We start from the raw sequence: 22,819 nt of genomic DNA on the forward strand, positions 1-22,819 counted from the left end.
TCCAATATATCTTAGCACTGTATTGGAGGTGTAATACGTGTACTATGTATCTCAGCACTGTATTGGCGGTGTAATACGTGTACTATGTATCCCAGCACTGTATTGGCGGTGTAATACGTGTACTATGTATCTCAGCACTGTATTGGAGGTGTAATACGTGTACTATGTATCCCAGCACTGTATTGGCGGTGTAATACGTGTACTATGTATCCCAGCACTGTATTGGCGGTGTAATACGTGTAATATGTATCCCAGCACTGTATTGGCGGTGTAATACGTGTACTATGTATCCCAGCACTGTATTGGCGGTGTAATACGTGTACTATGTATCCCAGCACTGTATTGGCGGTGTAATATGTGTACTATGTATCTCAGCACTGTATTGGCGGTGTAATACGTGTACTATGTATCCCAGCACTGTATTGGCGGTGTGGTACATCTCCTATGTATCTCAGCACTGTATTGGCGGTGTGGTACGTATCCTATGTATCTCAGCACTGTATTGGCGGTGTAATACGTGTACTATGTATCCCAGCACTGTATTGGCGGTGTAATACGTGTACTATGTATCCCAGCACTGTATTGGCGGTGTAATACGTGTACTATGTATCTCAGCACTGCATTGGTGGTGTAATACGTGTACTATGTATCTCAGCACTGTATTGGCGGTGTAATACGTGTACTATGTATCCCAGCACTGTATTGGCGGTGTAATACGTGTACTATGTATCCCAGCACTGTATTGGCGGTGTAATACGTGTACTATGTATCCCAGCACTGTATTGGCGGTGTAATACGTGTACTATGTATCTCAGCACTGCATTGGTGGTGTAATACGTGTACTATGTATCTCAGCACTGTATTGGCGGTGTAATACGTGTACTATGTATCCCAGCACTGTATTGGCGGTGTAATACGTGTACTATGTATCCCAGCACTGTATTGGCGGTGTAATACGTGTACTATGTATCCCAGCACTGTATTGGCGGTGTAATACGTGTACTATGTGTCTCAGCACTGTATTGGTGGTGTAATACGTGTACTATGTATCTCAGCACTGTATTGGTGGTGTAATACATGTACTATGTATCCCAGCACTGTATTGGCGGTGTAATACGTGTACTATGTATCCCAGCACTGTATTGGCGGTGTAATACGTGTACTATGTATCTCAGCACTGTATTGGCGGTGTAATACGTGTACTATGTATCTCAGCACTGTATTGGCGGTGTAATACGTGTACTATGTATCTCAGCACTGTATTGGCGGTGTAATACGTGTACTATGTATCCCAGCACTGTATTGGCGGTGTAATACGTGTACTATGTATCCCAGCACTGTATTGGCGGTGTAATACGTGTACTATGTATCTCAGCACTGTATTGGCGATGTAATACATGTATTATGTATCCCAGCACTGTATTGGCGGTGTAATACATGTATTATGTATCCCAGCACTGTATTGGCGGTGTAATACGTGTACTATGTATCTCAGCACTGTATTGGCAGTGTGATACGTGTATTATGTATCCTAGCACTGTATTGGCGGTGTAATACGTGTGCTATATATCTCAGCACTGTATTGGTGGTGTAATATGTGTACTATGTATCTCAGCACTGTATTGGCGGTGTAATACGTGTACTATGTATCTCAGCACTGTATTGGCAGTGTAATACGTGTACTATGTATCTCAGCACTGTATTGGCGGTGTAATATGTGTACTATGTATCCCAGCACTGTATTGGCGGTGTAAGACGTGTACTATGTATCTCAGCACTGTATTGGCGGTGTAATATGTGTACTATGTATCCCAGCACTGTATTGGCGGTGTAAGACGTGTACTATGTATCTCAGCACTGTATTTGCGGTGTAATACGTGTACTATGTATCTCAGCACTGTATTAGCAGTGTAATACATGTACTATGTATCCCAGCACTGTATTGGCGGTGTAATACGTGTACTATGTATCCCAGCACTGTATTGGCGGTGTAATACGTGTACTATGTATCCCAGCACTGTATTGGCGGTGTAATACGTGTACTATGTATCTCAGCACTGTATTGGCGGTGTAATACGTGTACTATGTATCCCAGCACTGTATTGGCGGTGTAATACGTGTACTATGTATCTCAGCACTGTATTGGCAGTGTGATACGTGTATTATGTATCCTAGCACTGTATTGGCGGTGTAATACGTGTACCATGTATCTCAGCACCGTATGCAGTAAATTGGTGCTTTATGTGGCTCCCCTGGTGCTGCTTATTTGACCCCTTTAAAAAAATGGCCACTCGCCGCATATTGTGAAAGCGCAAAATAAAAAATATGTATAAACTAGAAAACCAAACGCCGCATCATTATCCGCTGCCGATTCTGAAGACATTTCCATCCTTTGATGCTTTTATACATTGACCTGAGCCGATGCTCTCCTAGCAGGGAAGGAAGGATCAAGGTGCTGCACAGAATAATAGGATTCACAAGAGATCTGCGAGCCGCCGAACCAAACACAGAGCCGAGGGGGGAAGAGGGAAAAATCTCCTTGTTTTTGTAAGAGGCAAATGATGCATTTATGTGTGTGAATGGCGACGAGCGCGGCTTCCTCTCTGAACATCTCCTGATGAGTTCCTGTTATTACTGCGGGTTTCAGGATCTTGGCTGCTCCTCATATTGGCGGTGGGAAACAAGACTGTGAATGTCTCTCGTCAGTGTAGATTTCCTTTCTAATCACAGCAGCTGGAAACCAGGGAGCGGGTTATTGCCGCATTGTCATCTATGGAGGACTCCGCCAAAATGGAAGCTACAGAGACAAGCAGCCGAGCCCAAAATATACCAAGTCACCCAAAATACTGGGGAGCTCCAACTACAGCACTGGTTATATTGGGGGAGGACATGAAAGCTCAGTATTATAGTACATAGGGGACAGTATTATAGTAGTTATATTCTTGTACATAGGAGCAGTATTATAGTAGTTATATTCTTGTACATAGGAGTAGTATTATAGTAGTTATATTCTTGTACATTGGGGCAGTATTATAGTAGATATATTCTTGTACATAGGAGCAGTATTATAGTAGTTATATTCTTGTACATAGGGGCAGTATTATAGTAGTTATATTCTTGTACATAGGAGGCAGTATTATAGTAGTTATATTCTTGTACATAGGAGTAGTATTATAGTAGTTATATTCTTGTACATAGGGGCAGTATTATAGTAGTTATATTCTTGTACATAGGAGTAGTATTATAGTAGTTATATTCTTGTACATTGGGGCAGTATTATAGTAGATATATTCTTGTACATAGGAGCAGTATTATAGTAGTTATATTCTTGTACATAGGGGCAGTATTATAGTAGTTATATTCTTGTACATAGGAGGCAGTATTATAGTAGTTATATTCTTGTACATAGGAGTAGTATTATAGTAGTTATATTCTTGTACATAGGGGCAGTATTATAGTAGTTATATTCTTGTACATAGGAGTAGTATTATAGTAGTTATATTCTTGTATATAGGAGCAGTATTATAGTAGTTATATTCTTGTACATAGGAGTAGTATTATAGTAGTTATATTCTTGTACATAGGAGCAGTATTATAGTAGTTATATTCTTGTACATAGGAGCAGTATTATAGTAGTTATATTCTTGTACATAGGGGCAGTATTATAGTAGTTATATTCTTGTACATAGGAGGCAGTATTATAGTAGTTATATTCTTGTACATAGGAGGCAGTATTATAGTAGTTATATTCTTGTACATAGGAGTAGTATTATAGTAGTTATATTCTTGTACATAGGAGGTAGTATTATAGTTGTTATATTCTTGTACATAGGGGCAGTATTATAGTAGTTATATTCTTGTACATAGGAGCAGTATTAGGGTGCATTCACACTGAGTAAACGCTAGCTTATTCTGAACGTAAAACACGTTCAGAATAAGCGGCGTCTAAAGCAGCTCCATTCATTTCTATGGGAGCGGGGATACGAGCGCTCCCCATAGAAATGAATGGGCTGCTTCTTTCACTCCGTGCAGTCCCATTGAAGTGAATGGGGAGTGCCGGCGTGTACGCTCCGGCATGAGCAGAGCTTGCCGTATACGCCGGCACTCCCCATTCACTTCAATGGGACTGCACGGAGTGAAAGAAGCAGCCCATTCATTTCTATGGGGAGCGCTCGTATCCCCGCTCCCATAGAAATGAATGGAGCTGCTTTAGACGCCGCTTATTCTGAACGTGTTTTACGTTCAGAATAAGCTAGCGTTTACTCAGTGTGAATTCACCCTTATAGTAGTTATATTCTTGTACATAGGAGGTAGTATTATAGTAGTTATATTCTTGTACATAGGAGCAGTATTATAGTAGTTATATTCTTGTACATAGGAGTAGTATTATAGTAGTTATATTCTTGTACATAGGAGTAGTATTATAGTAGTTATATTCTTGTACATAGGGGGCAGTATTATAGTAGTTATATTCTTGTATATAGGAGCAGTATTATAGTAGTTATATTCTTGTACATAGGAGTAGTATTATAGTAGTTATATTCTTGTACATAGGGGGCAGTATTATAGTAGTTATATTCTTGTACATAGGAGCAGTATTATAGTAGATATATTCTTGTACATAGGGGGCAGTATTATAGTAGTTATATTCTTGTATATAGGAGCAGTATTATAGTAGTTATATTCTTGTACATAGGAGTAGTATTATAGTAGTTATATTCTTGTACATAGGGGGCAGTATTATAGTAGTTATATTCTTGTACATAGGAGCAGTATTATAGTAGATATATTCTTGTACATAGGAGTAGTATTATAGTAGTTATATTCTTGTACATAGGGGGCAGTATTATAGTAGTTATATTCTTGTACATAGGAGTAGTATTATAGTAGTTATATTCTTGTACATAGGAGTAGTATTATAGTAGTTATATTCTTGTACATAGGGGGCAGTATTATAGTAGTTATATTCTTGTATATAGGAGCAGTATTATAGTAGTTATATTCTTGTACATAGGAGTAGTATTATAGTAGTTATATTCTTGTACATAGGGGGCAGTATTATAGTAGTTATATTCTTGTACATAGGAGCAGTATTATAGTAGATATATTCTTGTACATAGGAGTAGTATTATAGTAGTTATATTCTTGTACATAGGGGGCAGTATTATAGTAGTTATATTCTTGTACATAGGAGCAGTATTATAGTAGTTATATTCTTGTATATAAGAGCAGTATTATAGTAGTTATATTCTTGTACATAGGAGCAGTATTATAGTAGTTATATTCTTGTACATAGGACTAGTATTATAGTAGTTATATTCTTGTACATAGGAGTAGTATTATAGTAGTTATATTCTTGTACATAGGAGTAGTATTATAGTAGTTATATTCTTGTACATAGGAGGCAGTATTATAGTAGTTATATTCTTGTACATAGGAGCAGTATTATAGTAGTTATATTCTTGTATATAAGAGCAGTATTATAGTAGTTATATTCTTGTACATAGGAGCAGTATTATAGTAGTTATATTCTTGTACATAGGACTAGTATTATAGTAGTTATATTCTTGTACATAGGAGTAGTATTATAGTAGTTATATTCTTGTACATAGGAGTAGTATTATAGTAGTTATATTCTTGTACATAGGAGCAGTATTATAGTAGTTATATTCTTGTACATAGGAGTAGTATTATAGTAGTTATATTCTTGTACATAGGGGGCAGTATTATAGTAGTTATATTCTTGTACATAGGAGCAGTATTATAGTAGATATATTCTTGTACATAGGAGTAGTATTATAGTAGTTATATTCTTGTACATAGGGGGCAGTATTATAGTAGTTATATTCTTGTATATAAGAGCAGTATTATAGTAGTTATATTCTTGTACATAGGAGCAGTATTATAGTAGTTATATTCTTGTACATAGGACTAGTATTATAGTAGTTATATTCTTGTACATAGGAGGTAGTATTATAGTAGTTATATTCTTGTACATAGGAGGTAGTATTATAGTAGATATATTCTTGTACATAGGAGTAGTATTATAGTAGTTATATTCTTGTACATAGGAGGTAGTATTATAGTAGTTATATTCTTGTACATAGGAGGTAGTATTATAGTAGTTATATTCTTGTACATAGGAGGTAGTATTATAGTAGTTATATTCTTGTACATAGGAGGTAGTATTATAGTAGTTATATTCTTGTACATAGGAGTAGTATTATAGTAGTTATATTCTTGTACATAGGAGGTAGTATTATAGTAGTTATATTCTTGTACATAGGAGGTAGTATTATAGTAGATATATTCTTGTACATAGGAGTAGTATTATAGTAGTTATATTCTTGTACATAGGGGGCAGTATTATAGTAGTTATATTCTTGTATATAGGAGCAGTATTATAGTAGTTATATTCTTGTACATAGGGGTAGTGTTATAGTAGGTATATTCTTGTATATAGGGTCTAGTATTATAGTAGTTATAAGCATGGAGAACCCGTTTCAGTATAATTGGCAGCAGTGCAGGTGTTCCCGCTTTAATACAGTCCATAATCCAGAATTCTTTGATATATTGATATAAAACATTTTCAGCTTAAATGTCATTTAGAGAATAAAATAGTTGTATAATCCCAGTAAATGACTGGTGTTAGACTCCAGTAGCCCACAGAAATTAACAAGGACCAGGAGGAAGATCTCCGCTGAGCCGATGTTTACAAAAGATTGTTTGAGAGAAATCTTATGAGTAGGAAGGAGAGATAAACAGCTGCCCCCCCTCCCCAAAAACATTCCCGAACTAAGTGTGTGCGATGAAAACGGCGCTGATCATGAGGCGCACACACAAATCCTACAGCTTTCATCAGCAAACAAAGCCGGGACTGAACAACAATGTCAGTGATAAATCAAAATCACACCATTGTTATGGCGCACAAAGAGGGATTGGCAGCTGATCCCCAGTACTCTACATAGCAGGAAGTGCAGGAAAGACGTCTTCAAGAGCCAGGAGCCTTTGGGACAAATTTAGACTCTATAAATGGGAGAGGATTTACATCACAGGAGCCTGAGGGATGCATGGCAGAATAAGGAGATTCCTGTAACGGGTCGCTTCTCGGCCTTTTGGCTAAGATCAAGTGTAGTATCTGTTCTTATCAGAAGCAGTTAGTACGTCCTTTCTGTCCATAGGGCCTGAGTGCGAGGCTAATGGCGGAAGCAGACCGAAAGCTGTGGAGATGGGAATAAGAGAACCACTTGTGGAGTACCTGTCAGCAGAAACGGCTAGTAATTGGTTCTGCCAGTGGGAGATAGGCGCCCCGCCGTAGGGAACCAATAAAGACCATGGAAGCTGGCAGCGAAACCACCAGGGATTGACGACCCCTGAGGATCAAGGTCACGTTTTGTCACCCTAGGAGTAGGGTGGTGTGGCCACTAGGTTCCCCCCTCTCTGACTAGCAGGTTCACCTCTGCTTCTGTGGAGGTGGACACAGTCTTAGGTTCTGGAAGTACTCCAGGTGGGGGCAGCCCAGGAGGAATCCAGACTCAGGACAGGCTCTAGAAGTGCCCTTGGTGGTGGCAGCCCGAGGGGAAACTGAGCAGTGTTGGTCTTTCTGCTCTGGCGGATTGGCCTTTGTAACCCTTGGCTACTTGGTACCTTTTGGTCCAGTAGTCTTGGATTGTCGGGAGTATGGTGTCTTTCAAGACGGGTTTCTATAGCAGACGCATCCGACGCACATTTTTTTTAGTGGCAACCCACTTTTTTCGTGCACTGGGTGTGATGATGGCACAGTGTAGAGGCCTTCAAAAAACAAAAAAAAGGAGTTTCCTGTAACTTTTATATTGATGGTCTATCCTTAGGATAAGTTATCAATATCACATTGGTGGAAGTCCAATCCCCGACACCACTACAAACAGTGGCTGCATAATATTCCCATCATTGTGGCACCCAATAGTGTAATGGTCTACATAGTATAATGTCCCCCTCCTTGTGACCCCCACAGTATAAATTCCCCTTTTGTGTGGGTCCCACCAGTATAGTGGTCCCAATAGTTTGGTCCCCACTATATAATGGCCTTCTCCCTGTGGCCTCCACATTATTATGTTTCTAACAGAATAGTCCCCATTATATAATGTCCTCCTCCTTGTTAACTCCAACAGAATAATGGTCCCAACAATTTGGTCCCCACTATATAATGAGGACCTCCTTGAGACCTCCACTGTACTATGGTTCCAACAGTATGGCCCCACTATATAATGACCTCCTCCTTGTGACCTCCACAACATAATGCCCCTCTTTGTGTTTCCCACAATAATATAATGGTCCCAACAGTATGGTTTCCACTATATAATGACCACTTCCTAGTGACCTTCCCTGTTCCAACACTATGGTCCTCGATATATAATGGCCCCCACAGAATAATGGCTTCCTCCTTGTGACCCCCAATGTATAATGGCCCCCACAATATAATAGCTCCCTCTTTGTGGCCCCCTACAGTATAAATATTTGCATGGCATAATGGCCTCCTCCATGTGGCCCACAAAGTATAATTGTTCCCTCTTGAATGGGTCAAGCCAGGGTAAGCCGCTCATACGGATATGCCATTGTGCCAAGGACAGGAATGCCAGTGGCTTGTTGGTCTTTTTCTAAATGGGTCTCTTTTTGCCACAGGACAAAGTATCTCCATCAGTCAGCCATGGAAGACCTATTGTATCAATAAACCCTTTGAAACCACAATGCATAGATTCCAGATACTGTAAATATTAGTGTAGGCTACAAAATGGCGCCCACATCTGCTTCCCCTGGGCACAGTAAACCAAATAATCAGGCCAGAATGTTTGCTATTATTTATTATAATTAGTTATATAACCAAAAAATATTGGAATGTTGACTTGGAGACCAACCAGGAATCTCTCCCACTCATCGCTGTTCAGTATGTACCGAAGATCTGCTGCGGAATTTCCATGGAAATGGATAAACGTTCCAAGTCTGACATAGACGATCCTTAAGAGCCACCGCTCGCAACGTGAAGTCCTTCCTTGACCTTGTATACATCGACTTTGTTAATCCTCACAATTGCTAATATCCAAGGAACTTGTACAAATCCCCAACAAAGTCTCAATTTCATTCTGTCATGTGTTCCAGTCGAAAAAAAAAAACTTCTGTCTGGAGACCTTCGCAAAAATTGTTGATGCACAGTCTACGTTCTCTGATTGGCCCATCATGTCTTCATCAACAGTATACCCGTCACGCCACCCCCACACTTGTCAAAACAGCGCTTTTAAAACCCTCTCGAATTTTGCGTGGGGGAGATTACCTAGCATCACATTTCTCGACACAGTTTTATATTTTTTCTGTTTTTTTTTTTTTTTTTTTTCTTTTTGGTTTATGAAAATAAATGAAAATCTGAATATCGATAGCACCAACGTGCTACATATCGTAAGATTCTTCACTCTGGCGTCATGTGTATTGCCGTACCTCTAAGATACATAATAATATATTCTAGACAGGCACTACACACTCTCTCACGCGGTGTCATCCACCGCCACTCGTCGAGAACGCAAAAGATTTGGCTATACAATCATTAGGAGGATGTTATTGTCCTATTTCCACCTCTCGAAAAAAAAAAAAGGAAGCAATTTAGGAAAAATTTTGCACAACTATCTAATACATTGAACCTTCTTGGAGGGTGGTTGGCTTGAGGACCAAGCGTTGCCCTTAAGACCCTTGACTTCTCCTTCGAAAGAGCAGGTATATGTATAAGATACCTTCAAAACATACCTATAAATTCTTAAAAAGTGTTCCTACATCATTCTAAAACACAAACACTTATATAACATAGGCAGTCATCCCAATATCCCAGTTACAACATATGGGGCACCATAGAAGCTCCTTAGATTCCGGCAGTGTTGTAACATTCCGTACAGGAAGTGACATTCCAAGCAGGAAGTGACACGGATTGTGGAATTTTTTTCATCCCGCCACTTTGTGGTTTGTGGTTTTCTTAAAACAACATGTAAAGAGTAAACAGCGCTGTGACTTGTCTCCAGTTGCCACCATATTTAATTTTTTTTAATTTTTTTTTAGGTCACGTTTCCCCTTTAACACAGGCCTCAGACGGGTGTAGTGCGCCTGTTGGAAGGATTGTTGTGTAGGGACTCCTTGTAGTCTTTAGGGATGGAGTTGTGAACCTGAAGAAAGTTATGCTCCCTCTCAGAATTCAGTAAAGATCCAACAGTCATCTTGGTAGGGTCTCGGGCGGTTAACGTGTAGAGGGAGATATCGCTGGTGGGAATGGGGTTGAAACTTTTACCTACAGGGGAAGGGTCTCTAGAGCGAGGCTCTGTAGAACGGGAGCTGGAACGCCTACGGAAACGATAACGGTAGCTTGGTATCCGGGTAAAGGCAGATTTCTTGAAGAGGTCGGAATGGGACTTGGCTCTTATTTGCCGATGCTTTTCGATAAACATGTGTACAGCTAAGACTCCCACCATTTCGGCAATAATGAACGACAGGGCCCCGAAATAAAAGGACCAACCATAAGAATAGTTGCTCTTCTTGGAGTCACTCTGGCCAGGGTCTCCGGCGTTGGCAGAAATGTAGACAATAATTCCAATAATGTTGCTCAGGCCTGAAACAGAAATTAGTCATTAGTAGGGTTGGGTGATCGGGATCGGGAAAGATCGGATCCCGATCAGCGATCGAGCAAATTTCACGATCGGGATCGGCTAAAAAATGATCGAAAATCGGATTTTGAAACCTGAAGATCGGCTCAACCCTACTGTATATATAATATACAGTTAGGGTTGAGCGATCGGGAAAGATCGCATCCCGATCGGCGATGGAGCAAAATTTCACGAACGCGATCGGGACTGGCTGGAAAATGATCGGATTTTAAAATCGATCCTGAAATCTCAAGATCGGCTCAACCCTAGTCATTAGAAATCCAAAAGGATTCAGAAAGTGGATCTTAACTGTGCGGTTCAGTCTACTATGGCCGGCAGAGGACGGCGCATGCGCAGTGAGTTTTACTGTTTTCTAGATTTAGAGGCATTGTACATGCGCCAGTCCCCATCTCAATTCTAGAGACATCAGCCATCTCCTTGACGGTGACCAGGACATGGGCAGAACAACAAAGATGTCTCTTCCCTCCAAAAGTAAAATACACAAATTGCGCATGCGCCGGTTCTCTGCTGGAGCGGTCTGTGGATGACATCGAAGGTATCATCCATGTCAATCATTGTACACCAGGACACCTGGAAGGAGCACATGCGGGACCTTTCCATTACAAAAGTAATCAATGAAGACAGAAGAAAGCGGCCATCATCATGTGTACATTATAGTCTATGGGAACGGATACCGTATCCGTCGCTCTACTTCCATTAATGTCCGTTGCTCTTATCCTATGACAGGTGAAAGCAATGATCTGTAATAATGGTAGCGTGAACTTCCCCTAAGAACAAAATCTGCATATAAAGGGGATCTCCAGGCAAATTGGAAACCTGGGATAGAGGAAGAGGTGGGGTAAAACCCCGTCCTCTGTTCTGGTGTCAGGTCCCCCGTTTCATCCTGTGCAGTGACTGGGCTTATGCTAATAGGGTCACCAGTGCCCAAAATGTGACCCCTGAGGCCAGTCACCTGAGATGCTTCACTTCTGGCCCAACCAGTGCCTGTGTGGGATGTAAAGAGGACCCCACCTTTTCCATTTTAGCAGGATAACCCCTTTAAAGATCCTAGATGAATAATTGTAGAACAATCAGCACCGATTACTGAGAGTATACTTACCTGCAGAGACAAAGAAGATCCCCGCGCTGAGAATGACATTGTGCTTATTTTTGTAAAACTCACTGGCTGCGACACACAGACCCCCAAAAAACAGAAGGCCGACACTGAGGATAGGAAAGATGCTGGAAGCCCGAACTGCACCTGAAGAAGACAGAGGACATGTAGTCAGACATAGCGGAGGCCAGGAAATATCATAGTAACGTCTAATATAACAAAATGTCACATCTGTATATTTTCTATGTCTCATTTTCTATCTATCGATAAAAAAAATCAAGCAGCACTGGTGAAGAAAAAAGTGTGGGAACTTTATTAACCCAAAAACATAGCGACGGTTCATTTTGTATCTATCTATCTATCTATCTATCAATCTATCTATCTATCTATCTATCTATCTCCTATCTATCTATCTATTTATCTATCTATCTATCTATCTATCTATCTATCTTCTATCTATCTATCTATTTATCTATCTATCTATCTATCTATCTATCTTCTATCTATCTATCTATCTATCTATCTATCTATCTATCTCCTATCTATCTATCTATCAATCTATCTATCTATCTATCTCCTATTTATCTATCTATCTATTTATCTATCTATCTATCTTCTATCTATCTATCTATCTATCTATCTATCATCTATCTATCTATCTATCTATCTATCTATCTCCTATCTATCTATTTATCTATCTATCTATCTATCTCCTATCTATCTATCTATCTATTATCTATCTATCTATCTATCTATCTATCTATCTCCTATCTACTGTATCTATCTATCTATCTATCTATCTATCTATCTATCTATCTATCTATCTATCTATCTATCTACAGTATCTATCTATCTATCTATCTATCTATCTATCTATCTATCTATCTCCTATCTATCTATCTATCTATCTATCTATCTATCTATCTATCTATCTACAGTATCTATCTATCTATCTATCTATCTATCTATCTATCTATCTATCTATCTATCTCCTATCTATCTATCTATCTCCTATCTATCTATCTATCTATCTATCTATCTATCTATCTATCTCCTATCTATCTATCTATCTATCTATCTCCTATCTATCTATCTATCTATCTATCTATCTATCTCCTATCTATCTATCTATCTATCTATCTATCTATCTATCTCCTATCTATCTATCTATCTATCTATCTATCTATCTATCTATCTATCTCCTATCTATCTATCTATCTATCTATCTATCTATCTATCTCCTATCTATCTATCTCTCTATCTATCTCCTATCTATCTATCTATCTATCTCATATCTATCTATCTATCTATCTATCTATCTATCTATCTATCTATCTCCTATCTATCTATCTATCTATCTATCTATCTATCTCTCTATCTATCTCATATCTATATATCTATCTATCTCCTATCATCTATCTATCTATCTATCTATCTATCTATCTATCTATCTCTCTATCTCATATCTATCTATCTATCTATCTATCTATCTATCTATCTCCTATCATCTATCTATCTATCTATCTATCTATCTCTCTATCTCATATCTATCTATCTATCTATCTATCTATCTATCTATCTATCTCCTATCTATCTATCTATCTATCTATCTATCTCCTATCTATTATCTATCTATCTATCTATCTATCTATCTATCTATCTCTCTATCTATCTCATATCTATCTATCTATCTATCTATCTATCTATCTATCTATCTCCTATCTATCATCTATCTATCTATCTCTCTATCTATCTCCTATCTATCTATCTATCTATCTATCTATCTATCTATCTATTATCTATCTATCTATCTATCTATCTATCTCCTATCTATCTATCTATCTATCTATCTATCTATCTATCTCCTATCTATCTATCTATCTATCTATCTATCTATCTATCTATCTCCTATCTATCTATCTATCTATCTATCTATCTATCTATCTATCTCCTATCTATCTATCTATCTATCTATCTCCTATCTATCTATCTATCTATCTATCTATCTATCTATCTCCTATCTCCTATCTATCTATCTATCTATCTATCTATCTATCTACAGTATCTATCTATCTATCTATCTATCTATCTATCTATCTATCTATCTCCTATCTATCTATCTATCTATCTATCTATCTATCTATCTCCTATCTATCTATCTATCTATCTATCTATCTATCTATCTATCTCCTATCTATCTATCTATCTATCATCTATCTATCTATCTATCATCTATCTATCTATCTCCTATCTATCATCTATCTATCTATCTATCTATCTATCTCTCTATCTATCTCATATCTATCTATCTATCTATCTATCTCCTATCTATTATCTATCTATCTATCTATCTATCTATCTATCTATCTCCTATCTATCTATCTATCTATCTATCTATCTATCTATCTACAGTATCTATCTATCTATCTATCTATCTATCTATCTCCTATCTATCTATCTATCTATCTATCTATCTATCTCCTATCTATCTATCTATCTATCTATCTATCTATCTCCTATCTATCTATCTATCTATCTATCTATCATCTATCTATCTATCTATCTATCTATCTATCATCTATCTATCTATCTCCTATCTATCATCTATCTATCTATCTATCTATCTATCTATCTATCTATCTATCTATCTCTCTATCTATCTCATATCTATCTATCTATCTATCTATCTATCTCCTATCTATTATCTATCTATCTATCTATCTATCTATCTCCTATCTATTATCTATCTATCTATCTATCTATCTATCTCCTATCTATTATCTATCTATCTATCTATCTATCTCCTATCATCTATCTATCTATCTATCTATCTATCTATCTATCTATCTATCTATCTATCTATCTCCTATCTATCTATCTATCTATCTATCTATCTATCTATCTCCTATCTATTATCTATCTATCTATCTATCTATCTATCTCTCTATCTATCTCATATCTATCTATCTATCTATCTATCTATCTCCTATCTATCATCTATCTATCTATCTCTCTATCTATCTCCTATCTATCTATCTATCTATCTATCTATCTATCTATCGCCTATCTATCTATCTATCTATCTATCTCCTATCTATCTATCTATCTATCTATCTCTCTCTCTATCTATCTCATATCTATCTATCTATCTAGCTATCTATCTATCTATCTCCTATCATCTATCTATCTATCTATCTATCTATCTATCTATCTATCTCCTATCTATCTATTTATCTATCTATCTATCTATCTATCTATCTCCTATCTATCTATCTATCTATCTATCTATCTATCTATCTATCTCCTATCTATCTATCTATCTATCTATCTATCTATCTATCTATCTATCTATCTATCTCTCTATCTAGATACTAATTATTACAGACAGGACATTGCTGTAATTGCCCTTTAATTGCTCTTCATGTTCCTTCAATTTCATCTACAGCCCAGAAGCTTCTCCTGAGATTTGGTCTCTTCACCTGGGTGACACGGATAAGAGCCCCGTCCCTTTGATTAACGTTTTCCAGCTGTGACTGTGCTACCTGCCGGCGCTCTGTTTTTGCAGGTTTTTCTTTTTCTTCCCACTGTAACAATTGTGTATCTGCTTCTGTGCTATCTCTAATGCGAGAGAACAGGTTCAAAGTTCCCAGGGTATAAAAAGACACAAAGAAAAATAGACGTCTGTCTCTCAATAAATAAAAAGCTATCTAGCCAGGCCGAGAAATGCCCAGGGCATCCAGATTGCAAGAAACTTGTTACACAGTATCTTTATTTATACAGAATCCCAGCAAGCATCTTGTTCCTATCAGCCAGCTAGCTCGGGGCACCTAGAGGAGCGCACGGGATTGGCTCAGGACCGCCAAGCTACATGGACATAGATGTCACTGATTATTGACCGCTGAGTGGCTGAGCTCTGCCGCGACTAGTCTGTTCTGCTTGGTTTTATGGAAATGTAGTCAATTCAACATAATAGCAACAGCTTTTAATGTGCGGCATCCTCTCTGCTATATTAATCACGTCATGTGATCATAATTCCTGTAATACTACAATTAACCTGAGGGGGCGGGGATGGGTACCAGATCAATTTGTCTTGGCAAGGGTATTTAGATACTAGGGTAGCATAGCACGCTGAATCTTAATCTTTGGTTAAAGAAGACTTTTCATCACAGTTGGAATGTTTTCTCTAGCCCCCGCCGTTCCTGGGCCATCACTGCATTCAGTTTTGGTGCCTGATATGCTAACTAGACTCCCTAACATCCAGTGGGTGGTGTTAGGCAGACAAGGGGGCGTGACTCAGAGGAGGCGGACCGTATCAGACAGAGTCACACCCCTTTGCCTGCTCCACTCAGATACCACCCATTGGACATTAGGGAGTCCAGTTAGCACATCAGGCACCAAAACTAACTGCAGTGATTGCTCAGGAATGGTGGGGCTAGAGAAAAAAAATCCAACTGTGTCAGTCAATGGAGGGAATGCTGTTAGAATGAAGATGGAGGAGGTGAAAGGTTCTCTTTAGCTATGGACTTGCTACTGTACACCTGGCGCCTACACCAGAAGGGGCACAATTCTCCTCTTCAATCTCAATTATTCTCAGTTTCCAAAAATTTCATCATAGGGTGGCTAAGGCTTAATACATTAGATATTAGTTATATTAGAAAACTGGTGTCAGTATTACCTGAAATCTACTTCAGCTCCTGGGTGTGGTCTGGGGTCTGTATAAGTAGGGAGAGGCTGTGCTCTGGGGTTTGTATTGAGGGTGGTCTGACATTGGGTCTGTTTTGATGTAGGATCTGGTCTGGGGTCTGTAGATATGGGGGTCTGTAGTTATGTGGGTCTTATCTGAAGTCTGTAATGATGGGGGTCTTATCTGGGGTCCTTATTGATGAGAGTCTGGTCTGGGATTTGTATAGATAGGGGGTCTGCTCTGTCTAGTCTGAACAGTCTGGATTGAATCTGTATAGATGGTGCACCTTACTGGGCTCTGTATAGGTGGAAGGTTTGGTCTGGGGTCTGCATTCCTTTTAGAGAGTCTGGCCTGAGGTCTGTATTAGTTTAGAGGGTGTAGTTTGGGGTCTGAATTTCTTTAGAGCGTCCTGTGTGTGGTTTCTGTCTGTTTATAGGGTCTCATCTGTGGTCTGCATTTATTTAGAGGGTCTGGTCCCGGGTTTCATCTGTGGTCTTTTGTGTGGTCTGTATTTCTTTAGAGGGTCTTGTGTGTGGTCTGTATATGTTTAGAGGGTCTAGTCTGGGCTGTGTATATATTTAGAAGTTTTGGTCTGGGATCTGAATATATTTAGAGGGTCTGATCTGGGCTCTGTATTTCTTTAGAGGGTCTAGTCTGGGGTCTGTGTTTCTTTAGAGGGTCCGGTCTGGGGTCTGTATTTATTTAGAGGGTCCAGTCTGAGGTCTGTATTTATTTAGAGGGTCAGGTCTGGGGTCTGTATTTCTTTAGAGGGTCTGGTCTGGGGTCTGTATTTATTTAGAGGGTCCGGTCTGGGGTCTGTATTTCTTTAGAGGGTCAGGTCTGGGCTCTGTATTTATTTAGAGGGTCAGGTCTGGGCTCTGTATTTATTTAGAGGGTCAGGTCTGAGGTCTGTATTTCTTTAGAGGGTCCTGTCACGGGATGGTTAGAGTCTATACTATAGGCAATGTGTAATATATATTTCATGTGGAATGTATTCTCTAACCTGTTATATACATCAGTGTGTAGTTGGCTGATTGGGGTCTAGTGTGTTAGCACATTGTATGCAAATACCTCTAACTAGTGAGGACAATGGGTGGAGATAATCTGATCAGTGTCTCCAAGAAGATGTTGGATGGTGCATTGTCCATAGTAGACAGGGAGTCTGCTCTCCTTGGTATAGGTGAGGGGGGAAGGATCTGTGACTCAGCCCTTCCCCCCACAGATATAGGTGTAACAGTCTTAGTATATAGATGTAGCTAGCAGTTAGTATGTGTTAGCCGGCCTGTGCACAGCTCTGCAGAGAGCCAGGATTTAGTTACAGGACCAAGGAGCCAAAGCTATCATTGGATTGTGACTTCTGTGGACTTATTGTTATTACGGTTGATGTGACCGCCGCCGGCTACTAACTTTGTGGATTACAATAAATTGCTGTTGTCTCCCGACCTCTTGCGTCCGTGTTGATTCAAAAGACCTTCCGGAGGAAGACGTATACCTTCGCTCCGTGACAACTGGTTGGCAGCAGTGGGATCAACAGCGGACAGCGAGATGGACTACAGCAGCCCAGCGATTAATGGAGCCACAACCTCAGAATACAGGAACTGGACTATGGCAAGTCTACAAGTAAGGGCCCGGGAACTAAACCTGAGTTACCAGGGAAGAACGAAAGAGCAACTGATGGAGGCACTGGAGGAGATGACCCTGCAAAGCGACCATGAGGAGGGCTGCCCCCAGGAGACTGGAGAGATACAGGAGTGGCAGGTACAGACCCAAAAGAGCAGATGGGTTGTTTTGTATGAGGAGGAATTGGCAGTGCTGGGGCTAGGAGCAACTGCAGAGCAAAGGAGTAGAGCATTACAGAGGGCTCAGGAAACGGAGAAGGAGGAACAGAGAATGGCGCATGAAAAGGAAAGAATGGCGCATGAAATGCGAATGGCTGAGATAACTATGAGGAATTATAATCAAAAGTCGACCCCCAGCCCAACAGTGAGAGAACCACCATATGTCTCCCATAAACACTTCAAGACCTTTGATGAAGCGGCTGGGGATGTTGATGGATATTTTCAGGACTTCGAACACCAGTGCCACCTGATGGAAGTCCCAGAGAAGGATTGGGTCCGGTATCTGGTGGGGCACCTACGAGATGGGGCTGCGGAAGCTCTCAGAGCCATGGACCCTAGTGATCAGCAGGACTATGAGGCCATTAAAAGAGCGGTGCAGAAGTATTATGCAGTCACTCCAGAGACCTACCGAGTTCAGTTCCGCTCTTTGTCTTACAATGGGGGAAGCTCCTTCCACATGTTCGCCCACAAGTTGAAGCAAGCATGCAAGCGCTGGCTAGAAGGAGAGGAGGCTGTCACAGTCGATAAGGTCCTCCAAGTCATACTTAAGGAACAGTTCTTTTCCCAGTGCCCCGCTGAGATCCGTGAGTGGGTGCTGGAACGGAACCCAGCCACAGTGGAGCAAGCTGCTTCTCTTGCAGATGAGGGCCTGACCATCAAGCCGCAGTGGAAGAGGTTGTTTGCAGAGGAGCGGAAAACTACCACAATCCCCCAGACACCCTTCAGCCAGCCACCCACCTTTCGTGCCCGGCCTCAGGATTACAATTCCCCCTCTACCCCTTCCCCAGCCCATCGGCCTCCAGCTATGAACAACCCTGTCCCTAGACAACGACCCACTGGAAGAATGCTAGAGCGCAGATGTTTTGGGTGCGGGCGGCCTGGACATTTGCAAGCTAGTTGCCCTGTTAACATGGGGGCACGGGCCACCGTGGCATCCCGGCCTATTCACTACCTGGGAACCACCCCTAGGACTGAAAGTTTAGCCCCATTTCCAGATGACTCCATGAATGACCCATCTGTTCCACCTCCAGGGGTCTATGGGATTCAGCCTTCCGCCACACATCCCGCAAACCTTCAGCGGAAGCACTTGCAGGAGGTCCTACTGGATGGCCGAACAGTTGTTGGATTCCGGGACTCGGGAGCTTTCCTAACGGTAGCGGACCCCCGAGTTGTGCGACCCGAGGCCCTAGAGGAGGGCCCTGGCATTTCTATCAAGTTGGCAGGGGGTACTCAAAGACGTATTCCTAAAGCTACCGTGGAACTCGACTATGGTTATGGACCAAAACGATGCACAATTGGTGTGATGAGCGGGCTGCCGGCCGATGTTCTGTTAGGCAACGATGTTGGAAATCTACAGTGCCACTTTGTGGGAGCAGTGACCCGAAGCCAAGCTCAGGGAGAAGCCAACATGGATCCACCGGATTTTCTGCCAGATGCCAGCCCTTCAACCCTACAACTTTACCATTCAGTACCGCCGAGGGAACCAACACCAGAACACGGATGGGTTATCCCGGCAGGAGGACATATGAGCTATAGAGACTGATGTGCATTCCCCAATTTACCTGTGTAGGCCAATTGTGTCATGCACATGTTCTGAGAGGGGGAGGGGTTGTCACGGGATGGTTAGAGTCTATACTATAGGCAATGTGTAATATATATTTCATGTGGAATGTATTCTCTAACCTGTTATATACATCAGTGTGTAGTTGGCTGATTGGGGTCTAGTGTGTTAGCACATTGTATGCAAATACCTCTAACTAGTGAGGACAATGGGTGGAGATAATCTGATCAGTGTCTCCAAGAAGATGTTGGATGGTGCATTGTCCATAGTAGACAGGGAGTCTGCTCTCCTTGGTATAGGTGAGGGGGGAAGGATCTGTGACTCAGCCCTTCCCCCCACAGATATAGGTGTAACAGTCTTAGTATATAGATGTAGCTAGCAGTTAGTATGTGTTAGCCGGCCTGTGCACAGCTCTGCAGAGAGCCAGGATTTAGTTACAGGACCAAGGAGCCAAAGCTATCATTGGATTGTGACTTCTGTGGACTTATTGTTATTACGGTTGATGTGACCGCCGCCGGCTACTAACTTTGTGGATTACAATAAATTGCTGTTGTCTCCCGACCTCTTGCGTCCGTGTTGATTCAAAAGACCTTCCGGAGGAAGACGTATACCTTCGCTCCGTGACAGGTCCGGTCTGAAGTCTGTATATATTTAGAGGGTCCGGTCTGGGCTCTGTATTTATTTTAGGCTGTTCTGGAGGGGGGTTATATATTATTTGTGATTCCAGTGCTGGATTTTGGGGACATAATCTTTACATTCAGATGGCTCCTGTATCTACGCTGTGTCCTCCCCTCCGGTCCATCCTCCTCCATCTTTACTAATTTCTCCAATGCACAAATATATGACTGACTTTTCCTTTGGGCTCTCTGGATACAAAGCCCAGTTCTCCTTGCAATTCTGTCCACATGTTTGGGACTGGCATTGCCCTCCACCACCTTCTTCCATTCTCTCCCCCTGTTCTGTCAGAAGAGAAATTGCTGAAGATGTATTAGTTGACCGTGAATAGCCTGGGCCGCCTTGTATTGAGGTTGAGGAGCAGACAGGGTGAACACTCAAAGTAAAGTCCTTACGCAGTAAATACTCCGCCGTGTCCTGCTCATAATCTGCGTCCTCCGGAAAATGATCAATTTTCTTGCACATTCCTCTGAAGGCTCCTGCGGGAGAGAGATAACTAGTTACACAAAAGCAGCCACTGTGCCAAAAATATTGGGACTTAAAACTCTGTCTTCAGAGATGAAGGGTCCTGCAAGGCATTAACATGGAGAAACACAAAACAGACGTCATCTTCTACTTAACCCTTTATACTCAAGTGACAACTTCATGTCCTACCAAAGAAGTAAAGAAGTAGAAATATATCTGAGGAGGCTCCGAAGCCTTCATCTACCCAATACTGAGACTGGAAGCATAAAGCTCCTCAACCACCATGTAAGATACATCATTTATGTCTCAGGTCCACAAAATCTTCAGGGTCAGTGGCAAAGTGATCTGGGGACGCCCTCGTCTACTTTCTAGAGCAGGAGAACATCTTATTGTGACCATACACATTAGACTAAGGTTGGCTGAACCACCCTATGCCTGAATTTTTTCAGGCCTTGCCAACCATGTAAGGTGTATGAGATTTTTACCCAATAACTAGCAAAGACTGGGCCACATATCCTGACCCCCACACGATATATATACACCCATTTACTCACAGCATAATGTCCCATAGTGGCCCCTACACATAGTATAATGTCCCATAGTGGCCTCTCTACACAGTATAATGCCCCATAGTGGCCCCTACACATAGTATAATGTCCCATAGTGGCCTCTTCACACAGTATAATGTCCCATAGTGGCCCAACACACAGTATAATGTCCTATAGTGGCCCCTACACACAGTATAATGTCCCATAGTGGCCCCTACACACAGTATAATGTCCCATAGTGGCCCCTACACACAGTATAATGTCCCATAGTGTCCCCTACACACAATATAATGCCCCATAGTGGCCCCTACACACAGTATAATGTCCCATAGTGGCCCCTACACACAGTATAATGTCCCATAGTGGCCCCTACACACAGTATAATGTCCTATAGTGGCCCCTACACACAGTATAATGTCCCATAGTGGCCCCTACACACAGTATAATGTCCCATAGTGTCCCCTACACACAGTATAATGCCCCATAGTGGCCCCTACACACAGTATAATGTCCCATAGTGGCCCCTACACACAGTATAATGTCCCATAGTGGCCCCTACACACAGTATAATGTCCCATAGTGGCCCCTCCACACAGTATAATGCCCCATAGTGGCCCCTACACACAGTATAATGTCCCATAGTGGCCCCTACACACAGTATAATGTCCCATAGTGGCCCCTACACACAGTATAATGTCCTATAGTGGCCCTTACACACAGTATAATGTCCCATAGTGGCCCCTACACACAGTATTATGTCCCATAGTGGCCCCTGCACACAGTATTATACCCCATAGTGGCCCCTACACACAGTATAATGTCCCATAGTGGCCCCTACACACAGTATAATGTCCCATAGTGGCCCCTACACACAGTATAATGCCCCATAGTGGCCCCTACACACAGTATAATGTCCCATAGTGGCCCCTACACACAGTATAATGTCCCATAGTGGCCCCTACACACAGTATAATGTCCCATAGTGGCCCCTCCACACAGTATAATGCCCCATAGTGGCCCCTACACACACAGTATTATGTCCCATAGTGGCCCCTGCACACAGTATTATGTCCCATAGTGGCCCCTACACACAGTATTATGTCCCATAGTGGCCCCTGCACACACTATTATGTCCCATAGTAACCCCTGTACACAGTATAATGTCCCATAGTGTCCCCTACACACAGTATAATGCCCCATAGTGGCCCCTACACACAGTATAATGTCCCATAGTGGCCCCTACACACAGTATAATGTCCCATAGTGGCCCCTACACACA

The 22,819-nt window shown here is 41.1% G+C and overlaps 1 protein-coding gene and 1 pseudogene across 1 annotated transcript in view; one reads left to right on the forward strand and one right to left on the reverse strand.

The window, feature by feature from the left end:
• The first annotated feature begins 7,099 nt into the window (after positions 1-7,099).
• Positions 7,100-7,219, forward strand: LOC142217749 (U2 spliceosomal RNA; annotated as a pseudogene).
• A 2,424-nt stretch (positions 7,220-9,643) lies between these two features.
• The window catches only part of CACNG3 (calcium voltage-gated channel auxiliary subunit gamma 3), a 52,939-nt gene continuing 39,763 nt past the window's right edge, over positions 9,644-22,819 (reverse strand). Inside the window, exons 2-4 of the mRNA XM_075285620.1 lie at positions 20,923-21,006; positions 11,776-11,916; positions 9,644-10,621 (exon numbers count right to left, since the gene is read on the reverse strand). Of these exons, the coding sequence (XP_075141721.1) occupies positions 10,104-10,621; positions 11,776-11,916; positions 20,923-21,006 (743 nt within the window). The 3' untranslated portion in view covers positions 9,644-10,103. The remainder of the gene's footprint in view (positions 10,622-11,775; positions 11,917-20,922; positions 21,007-22,819) is intronic.

The sequence above is a fragment of the Leptodactylus fuscus genome, chromosome 8 (assembly GCF_031893055.1).
Source record: "Leptodactylus fuscus isolate aLepFus1 chromosome 8, aLepFus1.hap2, whole genome shotgun sequence".
NCBI classification, from domain to species: domain Eukaryota; kingdom Metazoa; phylum Chordata; class Amphibia; order Anura; family Leptodactylidae; genus Leptodactylus; species Leptodactylus fuscus.